The following is an 11,604-nucleotide window of genomic DNA, read 5'->3' as shown; positions in this document are numbered from 1 at the left end:
AACTGCCAGGTAAGAGCAATGTCAGCATCCACAATATAACGCTGTGTGCCCACGGATAATGGTGAGCACTTTTTTTTAAATCTATGATATGCATGGGCTTGAGGCCGAGGAGGAAGAGGAAGAGGAGGAGGAGGAGGAAGATGGGCAGGGGGGCTGCAGACGTCTGAGAAGGGCACTGACACAAGGCTCGCCGTTTGGCTACTTCCTGGTGATGGTGGTGGGGGGGGCGGCACGCTGCAGGACAACAACTTCTTCTGCTGCAGCTTCACCAGACTGCTTGAAAGAAAGTTCGGTCTATACGGTGGGATGATAAAATAAAATGGAAGATTAGTTTTAAGAGGATGAAAACAGAACAACATGGAAGAACATATCACAACACAGCACCTTGTAAAGTCTCCTTCTTATAGATACAGTGACGAGACCTCAGTGTTTCTCAAACCCTGCCTATATACGTGACCCCGATGTTAATCACCTCTGCTGTGGTGATTTGCTCACAGATTTCAGAGTAAAATACTGTCGGGGATGTAAATTTTCAGTGTGTGTCAGCAGCGAAGCCGACATGTTTGCACACAGCGTTAATGAATGTGGCAGGGTGGAAAACAAACTGGTTTAGCAACAGTGGAATGGAAACTGCACCGCTTTCATCAAGCAACTGTGAGTAAATACCATCGTAAATAAAGTCAACAAGACAACAAAGCTCCGAGACGTTCCCGTGGACTTAAACTTCGACCGGCCAGTGGGATGATTCCCGGGTTTTAGTCGTTAACGTGCTCGTTTGAAAGACAAAAATCAGTCACTGCTTTGTTACACAAGACAACAAATTTGTTGAGTGGAGAAGAAAACCATCCGCTGCCTCTCCTCTCTAATCCAAGGACTTCATAAACAATGCATAAAAATAACAGGATTTATCTCTTAAATATTTTACACCTCAGTCAGCCATGTGATGACGGACTGAGCAGGACAGGTTGTTGTTTGCTTTTCTGTTATTTCATATCAGTCGACCCACGAGAGCAAAGCACACAGCAACAGTGGATGTTTATGTTTGTCTCCGTCGTGTGTTTTTGCATAAATCACACACACGGTGAAACACTGACTGTGGCGTAGGATTGTAGAGAAGAGGTGAGAGGACTGAAATCAAAGATGTGAAGGGGAGGAAGGGGAAGGAGGGACGGACAGGAGGCAGAGAGGACACTGGGAAAAAAGAGGAGAAGGAGAGAGAGAGAGAGACGGAGTGACTCGTGTCCGGTGGATAAATGTCAGCGGGAGCTTCATCGTCCGTCTGAGCTCAGCTCTTCCGCCCAAACTGCCACGAGTAAATCGCGTAGCCGGGGCCCTCCGCCTCCCCCCCCCCCTGAGCCCCCTGCCCTGTAATGAGATTACAGACCTCCACAACAGAGTGTGTGTGTGTGTGTGTCTGTGTGTGTGTGTGAGAGCACCACTACCATTTCAATGGCTTTACACGGGGCGAGCGAATCAGCGGCATTACTCACGACAGCGAACGAGACGTATCAAAGAAGATTTGGTTGCTTATTTATCACCCCCCCCCCCCCCCCCCCCACACACACACACACACACACACACACACACACACACACATTCTTAAAGAAGTGCTGAGCCTGATTTCCATCGATGTGGGTCAGTACAACAAGTTACACTTTGACTTTCGACCTCGGAGAACAACTTGTGTGTAAATCCTGGAACAAATCACCTGATTAAATCTTGATTGCACAGAATATATTCACAGCTTTGAAACATCCATTTGTCATAAACCCGAGCTGAAACACTTATCACGCAGGAAAACGTGCTTCCTGCAGCCTCATGCCTGATCCTGCAGCTCATTATGATTAAATATTTATACAGCGGAACAATATATCAGCCTATTAATACTGTTTCCAGCTCCTGTTTGTGAGCACATGGTGTTTACACCACGGCTTCTCCTCTCACACTAGCCTTTCAGACCTTTCTCCAAATCTAATATACCCATCCATAAATAGCTCACCTATCGAGCCCATATTTGGCACGAGTGACGTGTCGCCGGAGCCAATCCGGACCACTGGATGTGCCAGTCCCCGCCTCTCCACGCTCCAGCTCCGCACTAATCACTCCTCCGCCGCCCATTTGCCTTAAATGGACAAGCAGGGGGGGGGGGGGGGGGGGGGGGGGGGGGGGGGGGGGGGAGGGGGGGGGGAGGTTGATTGACAAAGCAGATAACGCCCCTTCGTTTACCAAGCCCCTCCCCGGCTCTGGCTCCCTATCACTGTCTATTTTGGCAACACGCGTCCACGCATGGAGCCTCCATCACCTCCAGTCGCTTTTACGCACCGAGCACGATAATGCGCGCAGGTACCGGGACGCTCGCAGCCGCCACCCTGACCCACTGAGCTGCTCTCACGGACTAATATGAGAGAAGTGGATGTAGAGGTGTGACACAGCCGAGAACAGGAGGCATCTTTCTCTGTGGACCGTTCTTGTTTCCCAGCACCGCGCGTCAGCATGGACGTCTTGGCGAACCACAGTATCTTTCAGGAACTTCAGCTCGTGCACGACACCGGCTACTTCTCGGCCATGCCGTCGCTGGAGGAGAACTGGCAGCAGGTACGTCTCAACTTTCAGCTCCTGCCTCCTCCTCCTTCCTCCTCCACAGCGGAGCTTTCCCCGCACAGTACCCCCGGTGATGATGTGCGCGCTCGGGATGCGGGCGTCAACTTTTTTCCTCCTCAGAAGCGTGGATGCATGTGTGGAGTTGAGGGAGAAGCGAGGGGACGCTTCCCCTCTCTCATATATCTGACATTTCTCTCCGAGAGATGGCAAAGTGGATGATATGCGAACGCACGCCGGCGCGTAATAAAGCTGTCAAATGCGATTTGGGAAGATGAAGATGCGAATCCCATAATAGGGACTGGATTGGTCGTGAATAATAGATCTGCATCCCTCAGATTACTGAGTTGTGAAGCCCCTGCATGCAGAGAGGTCCCTTCCCTTATTCATTATAGATTTCCTAACATGTCTGGCTTTGTACCATATTTAAATGCCGGGGTGAAAGAACGTGCGAGGAAGGCCGTGTAGGAGAGAGAATAACTGTCATCTGCACGCACACACACACAGACACACACAGACACACACACACTCTCCCTTCATACAACTTCAGTGGGTGAATATTAAGAGGAAAGCGCAGGGATCCACGCGGCCACATGCTGATGGAGGCGCCGGCACTTTACGCAGCCATCTCTGCTCCTATTTGACACCAGTGAACTGTGACACCTGCTGTGTTTGTTATGTGCATCCTCCAGACATTTAAACGGCTTCTACTGTCACTGCTACTTGTAGGAAAAAACGGTTTTCATGGGCGTAAAAATGCTTTAAGATTCTCAGCTTTAAACGCTCCTGTTCCACTTCATCTTTGTATTTGCACCGTTAATGCGTGGAAGCAGCATCTTCCTGTATAACCACCCGACTGTGCTTTCATTTCAAAGCTCAAATAAGGGCCATGCAGCCGCCGGCCCACCTGCATCGCTGCTGCTGCTGCTGCTGCTGCTGCTGGTAGTGATGGAGATGATGATTTCCATGCTGCACTTGACAGACCAGGCGGAAAAAAAAATCATTGCAGGGAAACCTGATGCCGGTATTGTTCCTGCAATAGGAGCTCCAGCTTTCCCCACTGCTCTGCTCCAGGCGTAACATGCATGACAGTGGGGAGGGAGAGAGAAACCGGTGCGTGACCGTGCACATCCATTCGTTGTGGTCTGAGCAGCCTAATTGGCATCCTACTGTTCGCCCACCGACGCATCTTTTCATAACAAGTCTCCAACTCCCAGCCTTCGCTGTCAGTGGATTTTAAATTGCAAAGGCCTACGTGCAGTCTGTGCTGTTTCTCACCCACAGCCTGCATATCAAAAATCAATACCTGATGCAAATGTGAGGGAGAGAGGGAGAGAGGGAGAGAGGGAGGGAGCTGCATAGGCACAAGGCTGAGGGAGCTCTTATCTGTGGAGACTGGAAATGTCAGTTTTCTTTGACTGTCTGCAGCTTTTTTCTCCCCGAGACAACGTCCATTTTGGAATTACAGAAACTCGCTGTCTGTTAAGCACATTTGGATGTAGTTTAATTTCTCACAACCGAGCTGATATGTATTATTTTACATGAGGAAATGCTATATTTTCATGGCCCGATTCCTAAATTGTTGATCCTGGCTTCAGAATAGACTCACAAAAATCAAAAGAAACGTCTCAGGTTGTCTGATCCCCATGATCTTGCCCCTTCAGCCTGTGTCAGCTTCATTTCATCATCATTCTAATTCAAAATAGGAGCACACTCAAATAAACCAGTCAAAATGGGGAAAATACCTCATTCATAGAGTTTAAAAACCGATTTGCTTTGCTCTTGTGTCTCATCACGAGTCTTTATTGATGAAAACCAGATTTTGGCGAGTCCCTTCCGGGCACAATGACCGTGACATGCCCCCTCGCTCCTCGCGCAGCACAGACGTGTTCTCGGTGAACCAGCGTGCGCTCACTGTGGCGACATGAAGACGCCAGCGAGACCCAGTGAACACAGGAGTTATGAGCCGCGGCTCGCCTTAAAAGCTCCGTCTCCAGCCGAGGACCCGCAGTTTGAGCAATCCCCTCTGTGTTCCCGGCACAATTTAGAGTTTGATGCTTTTATGGGGTCTGATGGTGAGATAGGAGGCCGTTGTCGTCGGCCCTTAAATGGCTCCCTGAGATGCGATGGCAAGAATGAAGACTGTGTCCCCTGTTGGTGTCTGTGAGGCAGGATTCAGGCGGTTATGGAAGGACGGGGAGTAGAAAAGGGGGAAAGTGTTTCGGAGGTCTGCAGATGGCACATTTGAGGCTGCTATTTGTTCCATTATTGAACCTAATGGTGCCAAACTGAACTGTGCTGTCTCGCTTCCAAATCCCAGTACAGTCGCTTGTTCAGAGGAGGAACAAGCAGCAGGGCTGAGCTGGATTTGGAACAAGCAGGGCTGATCAGAACTTACTCATTATTTGTGGAACCCACTTTCCTTCAAAGCAAAGAGTACACGTGTTGTGTTGCGTCTTCACAGCGACAGAATTGGCTCGTTATCTTGGCTGCAATTTCCAGCGCTTGTTATGCTCCTTTGTAAACTGGAATTCTCTCTCTGATAAAACCTCGTTTGGCTTCACAGTCAAACAGTTAGCGTCATCTTCCTCACGTTTAGATGCTGAGATGTAGGAGACAAACATCTGGACGGGGCTGCAGCCTGATGTGATAAGAGTTTTCAGGTTGCACTGATGATCTGGCTCCAGCCTCAGCACTTGACCCTGATGGGGTAGTTGTAACAGGACACCACACAAATGGCTGTCTGTCATTGACCTCAGGACACACACCATACCCTCCAACACATATATTGTCCCTCAGGGGCTCAACACACACACACACACACACAAACACACATGTGGGCTGAGTGCCTGATGCCTGCCCAAGCATTATGGGTTACTATATGTGGATGTGGACAGATTGTACGTGTCTTCGATGTTCCTAAATATGGAAGGAGCAGCAGGGCACTCCGGCGCGACCTCCATATGCAAACCCCCGTGCTCAGATGCATCCACTTATAACTACTGCTCGGACGCGACTCCATAACACGCACATGTCCCGGGCAAGAGCGGCGGCGGCGGCGGCGGCTCCATCTGGGGGTTGGAGGGGCACTGAGTGCAGAGGTGGGGGAAGTTGCCGAGCACGCACATTCTCCCCACTGCAAGGTTTCGCATTTCACAGTCCGGCGGGCTCGAACCCCCCCCCAGGACTGACGAGCACACACAGACAGACAGTCGCAGATGAAGAGGTTGGATGGTGTCCCGAGGAACAGGAAGAAGAGGAGGAGGAGGAGGAGGAGGAGGAGGCAGAGAGATGGAGGAGTTGTGTCGCTCCACACCAGGTTGTTAGAGTCGTGGTCAGAGATGCATCAGCATGGTGACCCCTCCGTCGGCCTCCAGAGGGAACACGAGGAGGACAGAAAGACAGAGGAAGAAGCCAAGGAAGATCCAGCAGTAAATCTGTGATTATCCTTATGTATCCATAAGTGTATTTGTGTGTGTACGTGCACGCCGGTGCGTATGTGTCTCAGTTTATTATGTAATCCTCAGTAGGCCACAGCTGCTTTCTCACACACAGCGGGCGTGCTGGGGATCGCAGCCAAGTGGCCCCCTCCTTCCTGTCTGCGTCTTCCTCCATCCCTCGTTCCTCCGTTCTCTCCTTTTCTTTCTGCTTTCCTCTTATAGAATTAGCACAGTATGGATTTTTCATCTCTGCAGGGCTGTTGTGTAAGCTCAGGACCCGTGTGTTTTCCCCACGCTGCTGCTCAGCTCTGCTGTAGCGCTCCCCGAATCGCTCTTCTTTGGTTTTTGCGGAGCTGGTTTTTAAAACACATCCCATATATTCACCGTGACCTTTTTGCCAGCCCCTATTTCATGTAAGTTTATGCAAATTCAAATTAAATCAATCCTGTAACAGGCACAGCTCAGTATTCTTCAAGCTGGAGGAGGAAGGACAAACTGGAGCTTAATCTTATTTGTCTCCAAAGAGCTCCTGGTAGTGTCTCCGTTCCACGCCTGCGGCTTTATTAAAATGTCACATCAACTGTAAGTACAAGAAGAGGAATTCCTCAAATCAGGTTTGGACACTCGCCAAAGAGAAATTTAGTTAAGTCCCTTTTAGTTTAACTGACGCCTGCTTCCATTCGCTCGATGCCTGAGACAATGTGCAGGAAGGCAGCAGAGCAGCGTTGCAGCATCACCTCCGATGGGACAGCAGACTCGTTCCTAACAGCTCACATTATACAGCAGCACTGTTCTCCAGCTGCAGTTCATTCAGAGACGTCCTCACAGATTCCCATGCGACCCCGTGCTGCCTCATGACGCTCTGATGTCAAATATGAAATTGCTTTCTCGCCGCGTTGTTTTGCTCACCTCTAACCCAATAGCGGTCAGAAGATCTTGAAGATGGATGCCACGTAGAATCTATTTGACATGACTCGGGCCGTGACGCACAGAGGCATGAAAGGGAGGCTTTGTGCGCCGGTGCACAATGCAGCAAGCGTCTCTGCTGGATGCTCCTCAGTGTTTAGACACAAGGTTATTACTCAATGCTGTGATTCTAAGAAAACAGTCATGTCTGTTTAGGGGTGGTGGAGACGCTAATAAAGGAGCTATGAGTTCATCTAATTAGTATGAATGCATAAATTAACTGGAGGTGCAGAAACTCAATTTGGCTCCGGTAGCAGCAGCAGTTATGTTAACAAGCTGATTTCTAGGAAAGAGTCAAAGCATTTCAGTTGTTATTTCATTTCTAGAGATTCATTTATCTCTGCTGCACTCATGCACTCTCACATGCACGGCCCCTGAATTCCATGCTGCAGGACATTCTATGTATTTTCCCTGCATGCACACACACACACCGCCTCATGCAGGTGCACAGGTTTGTGTGTACGTTGTATAATGAGATGTGCGAGCGACCCCCTGACCCAGTAACATCCATTCTGCCATAAGAGCGCTTAGTGAACTCTGCCACCTCTGTCTCATCACTCAGGCAGCTGAGAGGCGATTGCCAGGGATAGGTGACTGCCACTGCTTTATGGGCGCTGATGAAAAGGTGGGAAGCGCTGATGAAAGAGAGGACGACGGAGGAAGCATTCATTTGTCTGATGCTTTGGTGACTGGGCCCGTCGGAGAGAGGGAGACGTGGACGGGGGTGAGGAGGAGGTGTCGGAGAAAAAGACAGTGCGAGGGAGAGCGGAGAGGGGGGGAGGACGGGGGAGGGAGTGCGGTGAACAAGCATATCTTTATGTATGGCTTCCGTCTGTGAAACGCTCTGCCACCCCAGGTTTGATTAACAGTGAGAAGAGGAGCCAGTCATTTTTTTCTCCTCACACCAGCACGCATGGCTTGGCAATGACTTTCACATCATTTGAGGCGAAATCGGGAAGCCGTTACAGCACCTTACAGTGATCCGACATGCTTCGCTTCTGCCATCCGGCGTGGAAACCGCAGGGAGAGAAGAGACAGCAAGAGGAAGGAAGGAAAGTCTCAGGGACTCATTTTCTGCTTTGGAATCACACTCTCTCTCTCTCTCTCTCTCTCTCTCTCTTCATCTCATGATGTCTCCTGCTCGCTCTCTCTTTGACAAATTCCGAGAAGACAGTTTTGAGGAAATCACAGCTGCCTTGTTTGATTTGCTCCACTCTCACCCCGGTTTAAAGTCAGTCCCTCCGCAAGAAAGTTGAACTCGGGAGAGTTATGCAATCAAAATTTTGCACATTGCTGAACAAAGGTTCTTTTATTCGGAGCGACGACATTGAATAAAAGGAGCAGAGGAAAAAATTTGCAGAAGAAATTGATGCATAAAAAGAATTTACATCCATTTCCACAGATATTTCATTAAGTTTTCCGCCACGAAAAGACAAGATGACGATGATCCCGACGCTCCAGATGTGTCTGTTAGAAGGTAGATTATCTGCTCAGTGGGCCACAAACCCTCAGCCTCCGTCAGAGGGATGTGAAGCCTTCACTCGGCTCAGATGGATCGAGTCAGGAGTCGTAAAATCTACTGAGGAGGTGGCAGAGAAACAGCTGTTCCACATTTTATCACGAAGACAACGTTGTGACTTAGATGCAACGACGATATCAACAGCATATCGTGTAGGTTCATTACCACAGAGATAATACAAACATGTATAGAAGAGTCTGTCATTGGAATAAGTTACAGTAAAGAGCTAATTTCCTTTTTTCTCCACATCTTCCTCCTGCATCCACAGTTTGATTAATCCTGCAGCCTGCACACATATTTGGAAATGCACTGGCTTTGATAGCGGCCACATATTCACACTGTGTCCAGGCATTTTACAGCCATCATTGGCTGCGACATACCAAGCATTACATCCCATCTCCCTGCCTACCTGTTGCTAGGCAGCCTTGGCAAGCACCAAGACCAGTTTTGGCCTATTTGTTTGTTTAGCTGTCAGTCTGAGAGGCTAATCCCACCCCGAGGGACGGGGAGCCATCCAGAAACCAGAGATCCAGCCATGTGGACCATCTCACTCCAAAGATGGAGCGAGACAACGGGGGGAGGAAGAGATGGACGGGGGTATGAGAGACAAGGGCAATTTGCCCTGAGTAAACAACGCTGCTTGTTGTTGTCATCTGAAGCCAGTCATCAATCACGGCCCCAAGCTCTTAGTGGTGACAGCCGCAAGGACGCAGCACGCTCTGAAACTGGCTGGACACTTTATAAAGGGAGACAGTCATTGGTGGAGATCCGAGCGCAGTCGTCAGAGCCGTGGTGACTTTAGGAGAACGTGTGTTTTTGTGGGAGGATGTTATCTTGAGGTTGAGACCAGGAGAGACGCCGCAAGTCCACTTTTTGAGATTTGTGCCTGACTTATAGCTGTATTATGCAAGCAGTACAAAGTGTGTGTGTCTTTGTGGGAGTCCATGCACTCAGTGTGTGTGTGTGTCTGTGTTTGTGAGAGTTTGTGGTTTGCATGCCAGCCTCAGCGCTCATGCAAAGCCAGTGGTGTTTTTCCACCTGCTATGGCTCGCTGCTCCAAAGCTGCTCGGCCGGCTGGCCAGTGAGTCGGGACCTTCATCGTTTCCTTCCCTGCATCGGTCCCTCTGTCTACTCTTTGACGATTCCTTATCCCTTCTTCTACCTTTATCTCCCCCTCTTCCTCGCCACCATTAACTAAACTAAATTTTCAATTAAAACCTTATATTCTTCAGGTGGTTTAGTTGACAACAAAAAAATCCTGCATTTACTCTTCCAATCTTCCTCTTTGTCACTTCTTCTGTTCTTCCAAGCTTCTCCACATCATTTGCTTAAGATCCACAGCCGATCACACCTGCTTCTGCAGCTTGAAGCCAGAGGTGAGGTGGTCAGGAGCTGATAAAAGATGTTTTCAGTTGTCAGCAGCTGAAAAGATTAAACTGGGTCCCAGTTTACCCTAAAGACACTGGTTTCTCCGGCCAACTGGGTCCGTCATGTGGATTCAGTCGTTTCTATTCCCTGCAGGCTCGAGTTGTCTGAATACGATACGACTTGTGTCCTCAAAACGAGGCAGATTCAGCTTGAATTGGGATTTGCTGATATGTCAAAGCCTGAAAGCATAATTTTTCACGATGAAATACATTTTTTTGACAGAAAAGTGTCAACGTAGACAGCCAGAGCGGCCGAGAGGACGCTGCACCCAGCTTAACTCTTCCAGCGGCCTGGGAAGTGCCCCTCTGTGATTTAATGAGACCTGTGGGAAGAGCCATTCATCAGCGTGACAGCGTACCTCTGCTCCCCATTGTTCTGCTCTGGTATGTGAGGGGAGCACTGTGTGTTTTGGCCTTAATGACGGGCTGGCAACCCTTAGATTAGATGAATCTCCTGGTGCTAATTAAGACCCGAGCTGCCAGAAGACATCTGTGTTTATACCGTCCCACGAGCGGTTCGTTGGATGTGTTTTACAGCGTTGGCGATCTTGATATTTTGATCGAAAATGGGGATTTTGGCGCCTTGTGGGACCTTTAAACTTTTTAAACAACTCTGGGTGTAAAATTCTTGCCTAAAAGATAAAATCCACGATGTCGAGTCATTTTTTGTTTATAATTGAATCCTAAAAACAAGAATTGAGCTCTTTGCTATAACTTATTCCTGTGACAGACTCATTTTTCTCCCTGGGGTACATGTGATAAATTCTCCCGTTCAGAGCCGAATCAATAAAAGCAAACTCTGTACGTGGGGATGTGTGATATAAATACCAGTTTGTGACTTAACAACATTTACGAATCCCGGCTGTGCATGTTTTTCCTCTTCTTTTACTAAACTGACGCTGTCACATGAATGTTTCACCATCCAATCCAATTCCCCCCCGTGCGTATTTTCAGGGAAGAGAATTTGATAACTTATGCTAACAAGAACGAAGGCATCCCCGTCCTCTTCCTCAACCCTCCCTCCCTCCAATCACCCGCACCTCCTCCTGCTCTCCGGTTTACTGCTACGTGTTACTCAGTCTATTGCCCCAGATATTATTTCATTGTAAAATGATGCCAATTAGTAAAGCCAGTCGCCGGTGGCTGTGGTCTGGCTCCTTCTCCGCTCCGGCGGGGAAAGTTATTTGGGTCGGCAGCTATTTTCAGCCTGTGATGTTGCCAGGAATACTTAAGGGAGCAGCCACTGTTTTATAAGAGAGCACATCAATAATTTTCATTGGTTTATGTTTGTGTATGTGAGTGCGTGTTTGAGGAAGAAAGTGCGAGGCGGAGGGAGAGCGCTTCGGCGACAGGGTTTATTGGGTTTATGTGTGTGCTTATACCTGTGTGTGCCTGGTAAGAGAAACGTGGGCGGATCTCTGTGGCGCATGTTGTGTGTGTGTGTGTGTGTGTGAGGGGGGGGTGTAAACTGTATATGTGTGTGCTCCAACACATGCATGTTCCTATGTTGCACCTGTCGTGACCCCCATCTTAATTTAAAACACATTAACTCACCAGCCTTTAAACTCTAACCCCAAATCTTAATGCAGCTCTTACTGTGGGCCTCACACTTTGCCCTGGCATCACCCGCTGAACGCTGCTGTACGTGTGGGAC

The 11,604-nt window shown here is 49.0% G+C and overlaps 1 protein-coding gene across 1 annotated transcript in view; it reads left to right on the top strand.

The window, feature by feature from the left end:
- The first annotated feature begins 2,237 nt into the window (after positions 1–2,237).
- Positions 2,238–11,604, top strand: part of klf7a (Kruppel-like factor 7a) — a 29,980-nt gene continuing 20,613 nt past the window's right edge. Inside the window, exon 1 of the mRNA XM_034609482.1 lies at positions 2,238–2,595. Within this exon, the coding sequence (XP_034465373.1) occupies positions 2,494–2,595 (102 nt within the window). The 5' untranslated portion in view covers positions 2,238–2,493. The remainder of the gene's footprint in view (positions 2,596–11,604) is intronic.

This window comes from Hippoglossus hippoglossus, chromosome 2, assembly GCF_009819705.1.
Source record: "Hippoglossus hippoglossus isolate fHipHip1 chromosome 2, fHipHip1.pri, whole genome shotgun sequence".
NCBI lineage: Eukaryota > Metazoa > Chordata > Actinopteri > Pleuronectiformes > Pleuronectidae > Hippoglossus > Hippoglossus hippoglossus.
The sequence above is the reverse complement of the archived record's forward strand: the minus strand, read 5'-3'. Positions and strand labels throughout refer to the sequence as shown.